At 37.8% G+C, this 19,032-nt stretch overlaps 1 protein-coding gene across 1 annotated transcript in view; it reads right to left on the bottom strand.

Annotated features, from left to right (window-relative positions):
* Positions 1-19,032, bottom strand: part of USH2A (usherin) — an 894,134-nt gene that overhangs the window by 527,867 nt on the left and 347,235 nt on the right. The window contains exon 21 of the mRNA XM_003419876.4: positions 4,955-5,085. Coding sequence (XP_003419924.2) covers positions 4,955-5,085 — 131 coding nt within the window. The remainder of the gene's footprint in view (positions 1-4,954; positions 5,086-19,032) is intronic.

The raw sequence follows: 19,032 nt of genomic DNA, 5'->3' as shown, positions 1-19,032 counted from the left end.
CAATGTCCATATTTCCTTAAACCTGGGGTAGCACTATCATTGTTTAAGAAGTTTCATTCTTACCCCTACCCAGAAGGAAGAAAATCAATGGAAGAATACTAAAAATTCTCCCCATTCCTCAGTTTCAACTAATTCTTTGTGTGGAAATGCATGGGGTCTTCATTATAAAGTTAGCAAACACAACCAGTTAACTTTAATTGGAGCATAAATTCCTTGGAAGTAAAAAAGGACACGGTCTTTGCTAGCTTGAGCTCATTGTTTCATACCTAGATAGCATCAAGACCATTACACATGAGCATTTAGTATAATATATCTGATCAAGTTTTCTCAAATACATCCTCAGGCAATCTGCTCAACCAATACCTTACTATCTCTCAAATAAGTTACTCTCATTTTCCTGAAAACACAGTCTACTTTGGCTTTATGGAGAGACATTATTATCCCAGACACAAACTCAACTGCCAGGCATCATTAAACCCTCCCCATACCCCATCCCCAGCTTTTTAATGTAAAAATATTTTTAGCACTTGGTTGGGACCTACCAAGTATATACAGAGGTTAGGATTTTGGTATAGAGGGCAGGGACAGAGCAGCTGTGAAAGCTAATGTCAGTGATGTAGAAGGGTAAGGGGCAAAAATGATTGGCAATGACCTATGAATGCTTCCCTGAACTCTGTTATCATAGCTTATGCCAGTTGCCTATCTGATATCTGTAAAGCTGATGACAAAGATGACATTGAAAGGCTTTTCAGACAACCATTCTCTGGACCACAATGATAATACTGTGGCTGACTAAAGTATTGTTTGACCCTTTTACCCTTCCATTCTTCAGAGTGTTAAGGGATCATCACATCCTTTAAAAAGCAAAACAATACCCACACCAGAAGAGAACTGGTGCTTCAGAACTGGCAAAATCAATTTTGGATTAATTCTCTAAAATATTTGCCACATATGCTTGGATTGTGTGTGACTGTGTGTATATGAAAGACAGAGACAGTGTTAAATATTCAAAATCTTCGATGACCAGTTTTCTAATTACAAATGTAGCTATGTAGCTCTGGGGTGAAATGAAACCCGGAGAGACACTTGCAGAAACTGCGATGGACATTCGTGTTGGGGTGGCCAGTTGTAAATGTGAAGGGGCAGGTAGCCACCATGGTACATAATCTTGGATCACGCTTGTGTCTGCTCTGTCCAAGTCCAGCAGAGACTGTGTGCTCCAAAATCATCGGAAAGGCTGGCCCAGATGGGGGAATGACAGGGATGGCATGATGTTTGTTTCTAATTTCTGCATTCCTTGTGCATCTCTGCCTAGCACGGTATCTGGAATACGACACATTCCTAGCAAAAATTTCGTTCAGTGAAATAAACTAAATTCTGCGCCAGTTCTACCACTAAATCACTGTGTGACCTCGTTGATCCACTTATCTCTCCAGCCTTAGCGTCTTCTGTAAGGCCAGGATGAGAACAAAAGTGGCTACGTCAGGAATGATGATTAACGCGAGCCCACTTTGTATACTTTAAAAGCTCCATAAACAAGGCTAAAGATTAAAGGTTTTTCTCCATATGGCTTCTTCTCAAATATCTCCAGATATTAACAGGTTGAAGGGGAAAAACAGAGCCAGAGTCTTCTTTCTCATTGATATTCATCTATTTTATAGTTCTGGTTCCTTTTTTTTTTATATATATAATTTAGTATTATTTATTCTCTTTTCACCTCATTAAACTGGGTGTTCTGCAGAACTTTTTCATTCTACTAGTAGCTAACTTCTTTTTTTTCCAAAATTTAAAATCAAACATTTGTTGTCTATTTTATGAAAACAAGATAGCAACCTGTCCTATTTCCCTACTGCTCTCCTCCTCACTTCACTAAGTTGATACTTCAGAAACTTTCCCTTCACTCATTTTTCTTTCTCCTTCAGCTTTTAGTAATTTTACTGCCAAACAATTATTACTCTTTTCCCTTGTGGAATGTCTCTTCTATGCCAAAGATTCTTATTTGGCACTTGTAAAACACATTTATAGTTATTCTGTCATTAAATATTTAAGTTTACCTTAATATTGCTAAGTTTATTATTCACCATCGCTGCTCCTCTTTATATTTCTAATTCATGTTTCCTTTGGTTAGAAGCCTTGCTAAAATATTTTCCTCTAATATGGTGCATGGATGGTATTTTCTCTAAATAACTGGATATCACTAAAGTGTCCTTCTGTCATGTTGAAAATCACTGTAGCATTGTAGCTAAAATCATGATCTTTAGAGCTTGATTATCTGGGTTTAATTCATGGCTTGGTCACTTATTAACTGTGTGATCTTGGAAAATTAATTCTTCCATGACTCAGGTTCCTCACCTGTAAAATAAGAATAATAAGAGCACCTATTTCACAGAGCTATTGTGAAGGTTAAATGAGTGTATATGTGTGTGTGTCTTTATGTATAGAAAGAGCAATCAGTATAATGCCTGGCACATAGAGGTCTTATAGAAGTATTAAAAAAAAAATCTGTTGCCATCGAGTCAATTCCGACTCATAGCAACCCTGTAGAAGTGTTAGTTTTGCTTAATTTTTATTGGCACTTAATGAATCCTTTTAATCACTTTACAGTAAAATCTTCCTAAAATCAGACATTTCTCCTATTTTATATTTAATATTTTCTCTAAATCTTTTTATTGTGCATGTGATTTGTTTTCCTCCTGAAAATCTTCTAAATATCTGTGGTATCCTTCATCTTATTTTTATCTTTTTCTATGTTTTCCATACTTTGAGAGATTTCTTCCTCTTGATGTTCCGGCCTACGCATCTGAGGCTCAACAGTGTCTCTCCTCTACTTCACCTACTGAATTTTTTCAAAGGAAAAATTTTATTTCCAATTCTGTAATTGTGTGCTGATTTTCTGCCCAGTCCCTGTCTTCCTTGCCTTGTGATACGGCTTCTGATTCCCCTTTCTCTCTGGCTACCAGATCACCGTAGGTGGGATGCTATTGCCAACTCACTATTCACCTGTTAGCATCCCTTAAGAAGCTGCAATCCCAGGGGACACTCACAAGTCCCTGTGCCTGAGGGCCTGCAGTTTACTGGCCAGGGAGTTAACAGACTCTTGTCAAGATAGCAGGCAAGAACATTCCACCCCTGTTCTCTCCAGCTGCCATCATTGGCTCTCCCAGCTTCACAAGCAGCAAGTACTCAGCCAGCCTCTTGAATTCCCCTGAGGGAAGCATGGAAGGATATTGGGAGACACTTGGTCTATTAGGCCAAGGTGAGTGGGTCTCCAGGATGCATGAAGTTGAGATCCTGACCCAAAATCAAAATCCACTGCCATCAAGTAGGTCCTGACCCATAGCAACTCACAGTTTAACAGAGTAGAAATACTGCATAGAGTTTCTAAGGCTGAACTCTTTACGGAAGAAAACTGCCACACCTTTTCCACGATTCTCACCCAGGGCTCTTAAACTGTGATCCCATACAGTGCTTGGATATAGATGGCAAAGTTGTGCCAGCTTTACCAATATAATGGAAGACATTTATTTGGCAAGCATAATTGATGATGTAGATCAGTAATTTTAAGTCAAAGAATTTAATCTCTTTGAGAAGATAAATAAGCCTTATTTACCTCTCAACTCCTCACAGACCCAACACAGGACCCAATATTGAATGCTTACTACATATGTTTAACTAAAGTGAAGACACCTGTTCAATGGTTTCTCATTTCCCTTAAGAATCCTTATATTCGTTCATTGTTTTTATTATTAACTGCTGTTGAGTTGGTCCCTGGCTCACGGTGACTCCACACACAACAGAACAAAATGCTGCCCATCTCCATGATTGGCTGGGGATTGGACAGTTGTGATCCACAGCGTTTTTATTGACTGATTTTTGCAAGTAGATTGCCAGGCCTTACTTCATAGACCACCTTAGTCTGGGAGATCTGCTGAAACCTGCTCAGCATCAGAGCAATACACAAGGACTCCACTGACAGATGGGTGGTGGCGGTATAAGAGGTACATTGGTTGGAAGTCAAACCTGGGTCTCCCTCATGGAAGGTGAGAGTTCTACCACTGAACCACCAATGTAGTTGCTTAAAAGGCCCTAAATGGCTTGGTCTCTACCCAGCTTTTCAATCTACCACTTTGCTCCTTATTCCCTAGTCTCCTGCCTTGGTAGGTTTATCTAAACATATTAAACATGCCATGCTCTTATCTACATTCAGAACTTAACACTGTTTGCTCTACCTGGAAACTTTATTCCCAGCACCTTCTCTCATATCCCATCAACATTACCATTGTCCTGCCTCCACCCCAAACACATGTCCTCATATGTAGACACATGCTATGGCCAACCCAACTTTTATTCATTGTTCTGAATCTCAGTTAAACATTACACTTTCAGAGAGTTTGGCAATTCAGACAAGAAAGAGCCTTTATTTTATGCTCCCATAACACATAATATCCTATATTTCTCTTTTGTGACATTCACAAATATCTAAATTTTTTTCTGTATCCTTTCCAGGTTGTTATTTTCATAAAGACATAGTCATATTTGACTTTAAAACTATTGTAGTCTGCATCACCCAAAACAATAGTGCCTGATAGGCACTTATCTATTTGCGTAAATAAATAATGAATAAAGATATAATATTTGCCCTCAAGGAAAAAAAATACACCTACTAAAATTTACTGAAAAGTTTTGATCTTCATTGTAAGGTAAGGAATGAATTGTTAGGCATGTAAACCATAGAGTCAGACCATGTGGGTCTGCAAGTTAGCTTTGCTGCTTTAGCTGTAGGCAAGTCGTGTTACTTTTGTACATTTCTTTTCTTCCCTGGTATAAGAGGGATAATTACAGCACTTACTTCATAATTTGTGGTACCATTCAATGTGAAAACATAAGCACTTACCTCCATACTTGGCACCTAATAAACTCTCAAAAATAACAACTCCTAAGATTATTTATTTACCTGAGGATCGAAAAGAAAATACGGACGCCCGTTCTTCAGCTGCAGTGCGACATACTCCGCCTGATTGTCAGGAGATGCTGCAAAGACAATCAAACCTTCGGGCACCCTCGCTCGGAAGCTGGCCTTAATGCCTGGTGAGACAAATGTCATCAGCAAATCAGCGCTGGCATCTTGATGGTTCTTCCTGATAAACGTACATTTGCTTTCATTATTATTTATGACGTAGTGAGTACGGTCAGAAAATTACACACAGCAATGTGCTGGGGTGAGCCCAGCCATTTGGCTTTAAATACATCCCATGAGGAAAGCCAACCTGTACTTAGAACTCAAGCCTGCGCTGTTGTGGAGTTTAAACTTTTGCAAACTCATGACCATATGTTTGGCAACCAATGTCACAAAACAATGTGTGAATTAATTGTTCAATGAGAAACTAATTTGCTCTGTAAAATTTCACGTAATGCACAATTAAAAAAAAAAAAACTCATGAAATTAAAAAGCCTGTTGTCAACCCAAAATTGGGCATTGATATGAAAATATTATCAGAGTCACAAAAATAAATACTTTATTGTTAAACGAGGGGGCCTCGTTTAACAATTTATGAGACTTCAAGACTCAGTTCAGTAATAAGTGCTGAAAACTGGAAAGATCCGCCATGAAATGGCCCATAGAACTACTTTCCTGGAACGGCATCCTATAATTGACTGGCTTACAGCCTTCAGAATCTCAGTCTCCAATCACCTTTGCAACTACCTACCACCGCCTCCCCAAACATACAATACAATGCATCAAACTCTTCCCAGCTCAGGAAGGAGGCACAACTTGGGAGAGTCCTATAAATGCCTTATCGTCCCACCACGTGGCTCCACCTCCATTCTACCTGGAATCTCACTTCCTCATCACATACTATGGAGCTCTTCATGTGTGTAATGCATGTTACTTGGATTGAAATGGACAAAGAAATATAAGAGACTGTTCTGTATATGCCTGAACAGACAAGTCATGTTGTGAGATTCATATAACAGCTAAAGAACATACATGATAATAACAGTTTAAAACACAATATTATATAATTAACAAATAATGATTTGAGTAGTAATACAGTCAGTAAGAGTTATGAAAATTTGAAGGAAAGAAAATTCCCTTGAGACTGTGTTGGTTACCAAAGGTCCTATATTGCTGTTTTCAGCTGCCATTCAGTCAGCCCTCAACTCGTGGTGACCCCATGCACAATGGCTCCCTTGTGATAATGAGGTTTTCATTGGCTAATTTTCAGAAGTAGTTTACAAGGCCTTTCTTCCTAGACATTCATTGGCTGGGAATCAAACTCAGGTCTCCAGCATGGAAGGTGAGAATTCTAACACTGGACCAGTATTTCCCCCAGGTTCTATACAGATGGGAGAATTTAAGCTGGGTTGAATAGACTGCAACCCTTTCATCTTTCCATCTCTAGTACTTAGCACAATGTCTAGGTGTACTTAGTAAATATTTTGAGAGCCTGGATGAGGAGAAAGCAGGTGACAGGTGTATTAAAGGTAAGGGAGAAGTTTTAGCAAAGGCTTGGAGATGAGAAAACAAGATATTTGGTCATTTATTCAATACACATTATGGACATTAACATTTGTTGAGTGTCCTGCTAAACAATTCAGAAGAAAAACTAACAAGCCAGTCCCTGACATTAAGTTCTAGTTGCGTGAAAAGACAACTAAAAAAGAAAAAAAAAACTAATTGGGTGTGATAAGTGGTATAAAAAATATAGAGATACATAAAAGATATAATTTGGCCCAAACAGATGAAAGAAGGCTTTACAGAGAACATGATGCATGAGCTTGTTTTCAGAGAACGGGGCCTGCAGGGGAAATTTTACAAAAGTCTGCAGGTATGGAAAGTACCGAGGAAAGCTGCGTGGGAAGGAGGGAGGTAAGAGTCTAGAAATAGGCAAGACCACATTTCAGCCAGTATGCCAGAGGAAAAAAACGGCTTGAGAAGTTTGTGTTAGAAGTATCTTTAGAGTGTTGTTTCTTCAATACCAGCAAAAGCTAGCCTAGGACACGGGCTTCAAGCTTTCCAAAGGCAGAGCTCAAATTTGTCCCAGCCTTCATAGCTTCTGCATCTTCATCTTCTATGTTTTATGCTCTTGGCCCTATTTTGAACACAATTTTTCTACTCATTTTGATATCTCAGTGCTGCACACTCTCTGATTCTCTTACTCCTGCCCCACTTGGATGTATGTTCTTGCTGTTAGACTCAGCCTGCTCCCTCCTGGCACCTCTCTTATGCCACAGAATAGGATTGTTAGCCTCTGCAAGACACTCTTTGGTATTCAAGCTAATCTGAACCCTTGATACTAGTTTTATTGCTTTCATATTCCCTTATAAGTGAACAGAAAAGGTTGGGCCACCAATCTGGAATTTATCTCATTGGTAAACGAAAGACATTAAAATTTGAGTGAGAGGAGGATGGACTGCGTACATTTTAGAAGACTCATCAACACATGTAGGTAATAAGGCGACAGCATGAGGCAAGCAAGAGAAAAAGAGTTCAAGAAGGTCAATTTTTTCCACCAATTGCTGAGAGAAAGGTGGCATTATTAACAAACAGAAGTGTCAGATGAGGGAGGAAATTTGGGGTTGGGGGATATAAGTTCAGTTTTTGGCACAACTGAGTTTCTGTTTAATGATGTAGGAAAGTCTGTCCATCATCTGGAAAGAGAGAATTAAGTCTCAGGAGAGAAGATGGTGGAAAAAAACAATTTGGAAATCCCCTGTTACAAGTCTATGCCTCTGAGAGACAAAATGCAGAAAAAGAAAATCAAAGAACTTTTGGGAGAAATGCCCACATTTGAGAAAAGGAAAACATAGCAGCAATAGTAAAATAAGAACAATCAGGTTAATGTCTAAAAGGGAAGCCTAGATTGGAGAGAGCTTTAAGACGACCAGGTTAGTTAACAGTATAAACAATTTCTATAGGTCAAGAATAATCAGAACTGAATAAGAGCTCATGGAGCTGGTAAGTAGGAATCATTAGACAAAATCTTTTGCCATCGAGTAGAATGGCCAGAGTCCAAACTGTCGGGTGAGAAGGATTGAAGAGATAGATAACTAGGAACTGAGGGTATAATATACATTTGAAAAATCTGATAGCGAAGGAGATGGGAGACATAGAAAAAAATTATTAGGGTAAGACCAGTCAGGTGAAAGACGAAGACATCTGCCAGTAAAAGCTGAGCCAAAAGATACAGCCAAACCTTGGTCTATAATCTGACCAGAGAAGAATTCTATCTCTACCAACTTGTTTCTTCTCTTAAACTTTTCTTCTACTGGTTCAATATAGCTCTCTCCTTTCTGTCTTGTCTTTTTGTCACCATTTCTTGACCTACAATTAAAACTATTATTTTAAAAGTAAATAGTTCTGGGCTATTTAATAAAGCAGCTATAACTCTGGACATGAAACAGCAAGTCTCTCCTGCCCGTGTGGTGGAGGTATCAATGCGGCAGCAAAAGAGGAGAGATAAAGCAAGGATTTGAGGGATGGAATAAATCAATAATTGTTTGCTCCAGGAACATAATTCTTTGTCCTTAACTCAAGAGAAATTTGGTAAATCAAATAAAATAAGAGCAATAATTACAAGTATATTTAGCCAAGTTATAGTTGGAAATGAATAAAAAAAATTATATGCCATTGAATGAATATGTAAGTACATGTGTTTTTCAACAAAGCATATAATTTACAAGTTTTTAACACTTATTCACCAAAGAAATGCAATTTCAGCCCAATTAAAATATAATACTTTACACAGATCAAGAGAAATTCCTTGTGAGAAGAAAGGTTTTGGTAAAAGACAATTTTATTTGATGATGTATGGTAGATTTCCCCCAGCTTTTTCAAATAATTCAGTCTTGTCGTTTTTCTCTTTACATCACCAAGTAGTCAATGATTGTCTTTTGTACGGACTCTATGAGGAAATTAGAAACGCACACCCTATGGAAACCTCATATTTTTGGCGATTAGTTCATGATTACTGTGCCCATTGCCATTGAGTCAATTCCTACTCACAGCAACCCTATGGGACAGAGGGTTTCCAAGGAGCAGCTGGAGGATTTGAAATGCTGATCTTTTGGTTGGCAGCCATAGCTCTTAATCACTGTGCCACCAGGGCTCTTATTATTGCTATATATTAAAAAAAAAAAACGTTGCCATCAAGTCAATTCCAACTCATAGCGACCCTATAGGACAGAGTAGAACTGCCCTATAGGGTTTCCAAGGAGCACCTGGTGGCTTCAAATTGCCAACTTTTTGATTAGCAGGCATAGCTCTTAACCACTATGCCACCAAGTTTTCCATTATTATTGCTATAAAGAAAAAAAAGTTAAATCTTATCTGTTGAACCATATTCCTTAAATCGTGTAATTAATTATTTAAATGTTCAAATGAATATATTTAAATGTAGACATATCAATCTTTTTAATGAATATTTAAAGCTTTTAAAAGAAAACATTAATGAATTCACCATGAGGCACAGCAGTAAAATGTGTTATTGTTCAAAATTATTGACACTCCCTTTTCCTGTAAGAACGTTATGTTTTTATATATCCTTACCCATTGCCTTTAGGGTCAGCCATGTGACTTGTGTTAGCCAAAGGAATGTACGCAGACATGAGGTACCACGTGGGGGCAGAAGTTTTAAATACAGCTGTATGATCGAACTTGACCTCCTGCTCTTCCTCTCTGCCTCACTCATGCACCTTACTCCTGAGTCCAAGAATAAAAAGACATATGGGGCAAAGCCAAATAATTCCAAAATATTTTTTGCATTAAATGTTTGCCTTAAGCTACAGTGCTGACTAAACTGAATAGAAGTGAAAAAATATATATATTTCTCATTTGGTAAAATTTAAATTTTGCTAAAAATATCCAGACAGAGGAAACATCCTAAACCTCAATCATTTCTCTCAACTGTTTGGAAAAATCATAGAAAATTTCTTCTAACTCAATGTTTATTTATTCTTTCAACAAATATTTAAGAAGAGCATGCTTCATGTGACCATTATTCTAGGCTTTTGCTATAGATCGGAGTATGAAATTGATGTCCACCCGTGGGCTAAAACTTCCAGAATCAGAAATCAAAGAGATGGATGAGAACATTCAACTTTCCTGTAGGTATGACTTCAATTTAAAAAAAGGTTTAGTGGTAAAAGTAATACAGCTACAGGGCCTTGGGATAAGCAAAAAGTTGTTAAACAGTAGCTAAAACTATAACAGAAAGGGAAAAGTTGATAAATTAGATGGTATCAGAAGTAAGAACTTTTGTGTAACAAAGGCACCCATAAGGAATGAAAAGACAACCAACAGAATAGGAGAATCTATTTGCAAAAATGGATGCATACCCAGAATATATAAAGAATGACCACAAATCGATACGGAAAAGACAATGCGATAGGAAAATGACCAAAAGCCTCCTCAAAAAGACAATGTTCAAATTACCAATGATCAAATATATGAAAAAGATGCTCAACATCAATAGTCATGAGAAATGCAATACCACGGAACACCCCCAGATGGCTAAAATGAAACAGAAAATACAGAGTGTAATCAAAGATGTAGAGCAACTGGAACGCTCATAAGGAGCTTACCTAAAAACCAAAAACCAAACCTAGTGCCGTTGAGTCGATTCTGACTCATAGTGACCCTATAGGAGAGAGTAGAACTGCCCCATAGAGTTTCCAAGGAGCGCCTGGCGGATTTGAACTGCCAACCCTTTGGTTAGCAGCCATAGCACTTAACCACTACGCCACCAGGGTTCCCCCCCATAAGGAGCTTATAGGAGTGTAAATGGGTACAACCACTTTGTTTTATCAAGTTATGCAGATACTTCTAAATATATGTACACCTTTTGATCCTGCTATTCCACTCCTAGGTATATTAAAAAAAAAAAAGGTATATACACAACAAAAATACATAGGTTCAAAAGGTATACATTTGTGTTTATAGCAGTTCTTTTCAGTATAATATCAACTACAATTATTATCAACTAAAGTCCATATGTTTACATCTAGGCTCACTCTGTTATACAGTTGTATGGAAATGCATGTCATGTATCTGCCATTACAACATCATGCAGAATCATTTCATGGCCCTAAAAATCCCCTGTGATTCACTATTCATCCCTCCCAAACTTCTCCAGGGCCCCAGCACACGATGATCGTCTTACTGTTATACCTTTTGCAGAATATTGTACAATTGAAAGGCTGCAGCATGTAAGCTATTCAGGCTGCCTTCTTTCACCTAGCATTACACATTTAAGGTTCTTCCATATTTTTTCGTGGCTTGATGGTTCAGTTCTTTCTATCACTGAATAACTTTCCATCATATGTACGTACCACAGATTGTTTATCCATTTACCTTTAGAAGGATGTCTTGGCTGCTTCTGGTTTTTGATATTTGTGAGTAAAGCTGCTATAAAAATCCATGTGCAGGTATTTTTGTAGACATACATTTACAGCACAACTACAGTATCTAGGGTCACAATTGTTGGATGGTATGGTTAAGTCTATGTTTAGCTTTGTAAGAAACTGTCAAACTGTCTTACGAAACGGCTGCACCATTTTGCACTCCCACTAGCAACGAATGTTTCAGTTACCTCACATTTTCTCCAGCATTTGAAATTTTAAGTTTTTTAATTTTAGCCATTTTAATAGTTGTGCAGTAGTTTCACATTATTGTTTTAATGTGCAATTCTCTAACGACATAAGATGTTGAGCATCTTTTCATTTATTTTCTTTTTTAAATATAATTTATTTACATAATTATTTATATACACAGCAGAAAATACACCAATTCAACAGCATCTACATGTACAATTCAGTGAGTTATTACATTCTTCAAGCTGTGCAACCATTCTGGGTTGTTCCTCCCCCTTAAAGATAAATCCACTGCCCTTAAGTTTCCTATCTAATCTTTCAAGTCACTATTGTCATTTGATCCTATATAGATAGATCTTAAAAGAGCACAGTGCTCAAGGCAGACATTCTTTACTAGTTAAGCTAACCTATTGTTTCATTTTAAGAAGACTTCAGGGGGATATTTTTGGTTTAAGGTTTAAAGATTATCTCAGGACAGTAGTTTCATTGGCCATTTGTTCATTTTCCATCCGCATATCTTCTTTAGTGAGGGTCTGTTCAGATCTTTTGTCCATCTTTTAATTGTTGTTTTTGTTGTTTTCTGATGCCATCAAGTCAGTTTCAACGCATGGCAGCCCTACATACAATAGAAAGAAACACTGCCTGGTCCTGCACCATCCTCACAATTGTCCTTATGCTTGAGCCCATTGTTGCAACCACTGCGTCACTCCATCTCATTGAGGGTCTTCCTCTTTTTTGCTGACCCTCTACTTTACCAAGCATGGTATCCTTCCCCAAGGACTGATCCCTCCTAATAACATATTTAAAGTATGTGAGAAGAAGTCTTACCATCCTTGCTTCTAAAGAGCATTCTGGGTGTACTTCTAAGATAGATTCATTTGTTCTTTTGGCAGTTCATGGTATATTCAATATTCTTTGCCAATATCACAATTCAAAGGGGTCAATTCTTCTTTGGTCTTCCTTGTTCATTGTCCAGCCTTCACATGCATATGAGACGATTGAAAACACCATGGCTTGGGTCAGACCCACCTTAGTCTCCCAGGTGACATCTTTGTTTTTCAACACTTTAAAGAGGTCTTTTGCAGCAGATTTGCCCAGTGCAATGCGTCTTTTGATTTCTTGACTGCTGCTTCTGTGAGTGTTGATTGTGGATCCAAGTAAAATGATATCCTCGACAACTTCAATGTTTTCTTTATCATGACGTTGCTTATTGGTCCGGTTGTGAGAATTTTTGTTTCCTTTATGTTGAGGTGTAATCCATACTGAAGGCTGTAGTGTTTGATCTCCATCAGTAAGTGCTTCAAGTCCTCTTCGCTTTCAGCAAGAAAGGTTGTGTATCTGCATAATGCAGCTTGTTTCTCTAACTGGAGGGCTCCCTTTAGTATTTCTTGTGATTTTGATTTGGTTTTTGCAATTCCCTAAACGTCTTTATCTGGAAATGTCCCAATTTTGCCTTCATATTTGAGAGAGAGTTTTGCTGGATGTATAATTCTTGGCTGGCAATTTTTTCTCCTTCAAGCCTTTATATATGTCATCCCCTTGCCTGCATGGTTTCTGCTGAGTAGTCAGAGTTTATTCTTATTGGCTCTCTTTTGTAGGTGACTCTTTGTTTATCCCTAGCTGCTCTTAAAATTCTCTCTCCAACTTTGGTTTTGGTAAGTTTGATTATAATATGTCTTGGTGACTTTCTTTTGGGATCTACTTTGTATGGGGTTCGATGAGCATCTTGGATAGCTATCTTCTCATCTTTCATGGTATCAGAGAAGTTTTCTGTCAACAAATCTTCAGCAACTCTCTCTGTATTTTCTGTTATGCCCCGTGTTCTGGTAATCCAATCACTTGTAGGTTATTTCTCCTGATAGAGTCCCATATAATTCTTAGGGTTTCTTCATTTTTTTAATTCTTTTATCTGATTTTTGCTCAAATATCTTGGTGTCAAGTTCTTTATCTTCAATCTCACTAATTCTGACTTCCACTGCTTCAATTCTGCTCCTATAACTTTCTATTTAGTTGTCTAATTCTGAAATTTTATTGTTAATCTTCTGACTTTGTTTACTGTCTCTCTATGGATTTTTATAGCCTATTAGATTTGTCATTGTGTTCTTCTCTAATCTTCTTAAGTTCCTTGAATGCTATGTCTGTGCATTCCTTGGCTTGTTCTGTATTTCGCCTGATCTCCTTCCTGACCTCTTGAAGAGTTCTGTATATTAATCTTTTGTATTCTACCTCTGTTGGTTCCAGGAAGTTCTCTTCATCTGGAAGACTTCTTGATTCTTTTTGAGGGGAGCTTGCTGAAGCCATCATGGTCTGCCTGTTTATGTGATTTTATATCGACTGTTGTCTCTGAGCCATCAATAAGTTATCGTACTTATTTATTTTATGTTTGCTTACTGTGTCCTAGCTTCTTGTTTTGATATGCCCAAATAGGTTTCTACAGTAAGGTAGTTTGATTCTTGGCACCTCTGAAGCTCTAACGTTCTGTCACCAGCTGGCTGGAGCTGTTACTAGGTATATGAGCCCAGGAGTCCATTTATTTTTCTTGTATGGATTCAGCTCAGGTGTCCAGGTAGTTGGTCACCAAGTGTGTGGTGCAGGTTCTCACCTACAGTCTTAGACAAGCAGGCGTGATTGGCGTAGGCACGAGTATCTGGCTGCAGTAGGGGGTCATGCCCTGAGCAAGGCAGGGGACTGACAACTGCCCCTGAGTGTCTGTGAAGAAAGCCTGTCCCTGTTCCCCAGGGCACCTAGGTGGGTGGGTTTTGCAGTGAGACTATGGACACACAATGTTCTTAGCTAAAAGGACTGGGGGACACCACTTATCCTTGGACCCCTGTTAAGAGTGGCTAGGCTGTGTGGGTGAAGCTACCAGTCCTCAGGCCCCTGATGTGGGTAGGTGAGGACCCTGCTTAATATGTGGAGTGATGTCAAACATCATGAACCTGCTTTCCCGCCATATGGCTGAAACTGTTGAATTCAGACTTCAGGTATATACCTATGCTATTGAAACGGGCCCACACAGGTCTGTGCAGGGGTGAACAGCATTCAAAGTCCATGGATTGCTTATGCCTGTGCTTAGGCAAAAGAGCTGTTTCTACCCTGAGTTCCCATTTTAGGGGAGCCGGCAGATTATTTTTTCCCGTTTGTTAATTTTTTGCTTCTCCAAAGCCAGGAGGATGGCTCAGGGTGCACAACAGGTCTTACTCCCAGCCCAGGGACAGTGACTATCACTGAAGCTGGCTTGGGACCCAGAGCAGAGTGGGAAGGGGTCATTTAAAAGGGAAAGAGTTTTTTCCGGAGGGGTGTTTTACAGTCTGTGCAGTAGATTAGACACAAGTGCTTATGCCAAGAGCACCACTTTTTGCTGACCCTGGAGGTGTGAGTGAACTCCCCACCGCTCGGTCTCTCTCGATGTGGAAAATGCATCCTGAACGCCACCGCTTGTCTCACTGTGCTTGCGTTATGCCAGTGCACCAAGCCTGTAGGGTGCCATTTCCCACCAGGTCAGATCCGGCAACTCCTTGCTGCTTCTGAACCATCTCTCCCTCCCCCTGCCACTCAGTCCGATTCCTCAACTTCGCCTTTGATATTCAGGGCACCTAGATTATCAAATATAATCAATTCACTTGTTCTTTTGGGTCTTTGTTGTAAGAGGGACCACCGGAAGCATCTGACTACTCTGCCATCATGGCCCTGCCCCCTGCATAAAGCAGGTTATTAATGAGTCTTCCTCCAATCCTGATGCCATGTTCTACTTCATATAGTCCAGCATAAGGAATTGTTTAATTGTTAGTTTTCTTATTGTTGAGTTTTAACAATTCTTTGTATAGTTTGGATGTACATCCTTTATCAGAAAGGTATTTTGCAAGTGGAGCCCTGGTGGCACAGTGGTTAAGTGCTGGGCTGCTGACTGAAAGGTCAGAGGTTCAAACCCACTGGCCACTCCGTGGGAGAAAATTGTGGCAGTCAGCTTCCATAAAGATTCGAAGCCCTTGGAAACCCTATGGCGTGGTTCTACTCTGTCCTGTAGGGATGCTATGAGTCAGGATCGACTCAACGGCAATGAATTTTTGGTTTGGTTTTTATTTTGTAAATATTTTCTCCCAGTCTGTGGTTAGTCTTTTCATTCTCTTAGCAGTATTTCTTATAGAGCAGCTATTTTTAATTTTTAAAAAGTCCAACTTATCCATGTTCTTCTTCCATGAATTACGCTTTTCGCATTGCATCTAAGAACTCATTGCCAAACTGAAGGCTACCTAAAACCAAAAGCCAAACCCAGTGCTTTAGAGTCGATTCCGACTCATAGCGACCCTATAGGACAGAGTAGAGCTGCCCCATAGAGTTTCCAAAGAGTGCCTGGAGGATTCGAACTGCCGACCCTTTGGTTAGCAGCCATAGCACTTAACCACTATGCCACCAGGGTTTCCAGGTTTTTTTTTCCCCCTATGTTATCTTCTAGAAATGCTATAGTTTTGCATTTTACATTTAGGTCTACGGACCATTATGAGTTAGTTTTTGTTGAAGGTGGAAGGTCTGGGTCTAAATACATAGTTTTGCGTATGCGTGTCCAATTGTTTCAGCAACACTTGTTATAACAACTGCCTTTTCTCCACTGAACACCTCTTGCCAATGATCAGTTGACTATATTTGTGTAGATTTATTTCTGGGCTCTCTATTCTGTTCCATTGATCTATTTTTTTATCCTTTCACTGATATCATGCTGTCTGGATTATTGTAGCTTTATAGTATGCCTTGAAGTCAGGAAGTGTCAGTCCTCTGACTTTGTTCTTCAGGGTTATGTCTGCTATTCTGAGCCTTTTCTCCTTTCAGTATAAAATTTAGAATCAGTTTGGCAATATTCACAAATAACTCGCTTGGATTTTTACTTGGATTGTGCTAAATAGATAGATCAAGTTTGGAGGAATTACATTTTAACGATATTGAATCTCCAAGGCATGAACACAGAGTATTTCTCCATTTATTTAGATTTTTTATTTCTTTCACCAGTTTTGTAGCTTTTTTCACGTAGAATCTGTACATATTTTGTTAGATTTATACCAAAGTATTTAATTTTCTCATGCTAATGGAAATTGTGTTACGTTTTTAATTTCAAATTTGAACAGTTCATTGATGGCATATAAAAAAGCAATTGACTTTTATAAATTATACTGTCTTGTAACCTTGCTATAATTGCTTATTAATCCCTTGAGTATTTTTGTCAATTCTTTAGAATTTTCTACACAGACAGTTTTCTATATGACATCTGCAAACAAAAGTGATTTTCTTCCTTCCCAATCTGTATACCATTTTTTTTCTTGTCTTAATGCATTAGCTATAAATTCCAGTATGATGTTTAATAGGAGTGATGAAAGACACATTATAGGAGTGATGAAAGACACATTCTTTCCTTGTCACCAAGATTTTTTTTTTTAATCATAAACAGATATTGGATTTTGTCAAGTGCTTTTCCCACATCTATTGATATGATCACATAATTTTTCTTTGTTAGTCTGTTGACATGATGGATTATATTATGATATTTGAATGGCGAACCATCCTTGCATACCTGAAATAATTCCCACTTGGTCATGATGTATAATTCCTTTTATATATTGTAAGATTCAGTTTGCTAAATTTTTGTGGAGATTTTTGGCATATATATTCAGAAGAGATTTTGTTCTGTAGTATTCTTTTTTTGTGATGTCTTTTTTTTGGTTTTGATATTAGGTAGTAGATTAATGCTGTGCTCATAGAATGAGTTAAGAAGTGTTCCTTCTACTTCTATTTTGAGGACAGAATTATAGGGAATTGGTGTCATTTCTTCCTTAAAAGTTTGGTAGATTTCATCAGTGACATCATCTGTGCCTGATACTTTCTTTTTCAGAAGGTTATTGATTCAATCTCTTTAATAGATATGCCTATTCAAATTATCTGTTTATCCTTGTGTGAGTTTCAATAGCTTGTGTCTTTAAAGGAATTGGTCCATTTCATCTAGGTTATCAAATTTGTGGGCATAGAGTTAGTTGTTCATAATATTTCTTAACATCTTTTTAAAGTCCCTGGGATTAGTAGTGATGATGCTTCTTTCATTTCTGATACTGGTAATTTGTGTCGTCTCTCTTTTTTTCTCGATTAATCTGACTAGAAGTTTCTCATTTTTGTCAAAGTTTTCAAGGAAACAACTTTGGCTATATTGATTTTCTCTATTGATTTTGTTTTCAGTTTCACTGATTTCTATGCCAATTTTTAATATTTCTTTTCTTCTGTTTGTCATTGTTTAAATTCACAAAGGTGTAAATTGCTCTTCTTTATTTTCCTGAGATGGAAGCTCAGATGACTGATTTTAGTTCTTTCTCTTCTAAAATATACACTTGATGCTATAAATTTCCCCCTAAGCACTGCTTTTGCTGCATTCCACAACTTTTGCTAAGCTGTATTTTCATTTTAATTTGGTTCAATCTCTTTTTTTTTTTTAATTTCTCTAAGACATTTTCTTTGATCTATGTGCTATCTTAGAATGTTGGAATGTGTGGTATTTAATCTCCAAATATTTTGGGATAATTTTTAGATCTCTTTCTGTTATTAATTTCTAGTTTAATTATTTTATGGGCTGAGGAGATGCTTTATACAATTTCTATTCTTTAAAATTTGTTAAGGTGCATTTTCCTGCCCAGAATGTGGTCTATCTTTGTGAATGTTCCATGTGAGTTTGAGAAGAATGTATATTTCGCTGTTGTTGGATGAAACAGTCTATAAATGTCAATTAGATCCAGTTGATTGATGACACTGTTCGGTTTAATTATATCCTCACTGATTTTCTGGCTGCTGAATGTGTGAATTACTGATATAGACAAACTGAAGTCTCCAATTATAATGGATTTGTGTTTCTCTTTGCAGTCTCATTGGTTTTTGTCTCACATATTTTGATGCTCTGTTTTTTCCACGCATACACATTAAGGACTGTTAGGCCTTCTTGGAAATTTGACTCCTTAATCATTATGAAATGCCCCTCTTTATCCCTGATAATTTTCCTTGTTCTGAAGTTCTTCTTTGTCTGAAATTAACACAGCTACCTCAGCTCTCTTTTGATTAGTGTTGGTATGGAATATTTTTCTTCATCCCTTTACTTTCAATCTATGTGTGTTTTTATATTTAAAGTGGGTTTCTTTTTAAAAAATAATACTTTATTGAGTTTTCAGTGAAAGTTTACACAGTAAGTTAGGTTCCCATTTGACAATTTCCACACAAATTGTTCAGCAACATTAGTTACATTTATCACAATGCGTCAACATGCTCTTTCACTGTATTGTGTTTGTTCCATTTCCAGTACTCTTGTTTCCCTGCCCACTTATCTTCTCATCTTTGCTTTTGAGTAATTGTTGACCTTTTGGTCTCATACTAATGGTTTTTAAGTAGGGCATCAATCTTACGGGTAATATCCTT

The sequence above is a fragment of the Loxodonta africana genome, chromosome 25 (assembly GCF_030014295.1).
Source record: "Loxodonta africana isolate mLoxAfr1 chromosome 25, mLoxAfr1.hap2, whole genome shotgun sequence".
NCBI classification, from domain to species: Eukaryota; Metazoa; Chordata; class Mammalia; order Proboscidea; family Elephantidae; genus Loxodonta; species Loxodonta africana.
Note: the sequence above shows the minus strand (reverse complement) of the source record. Positions and strands in the feature narration are given on the sequence as shown.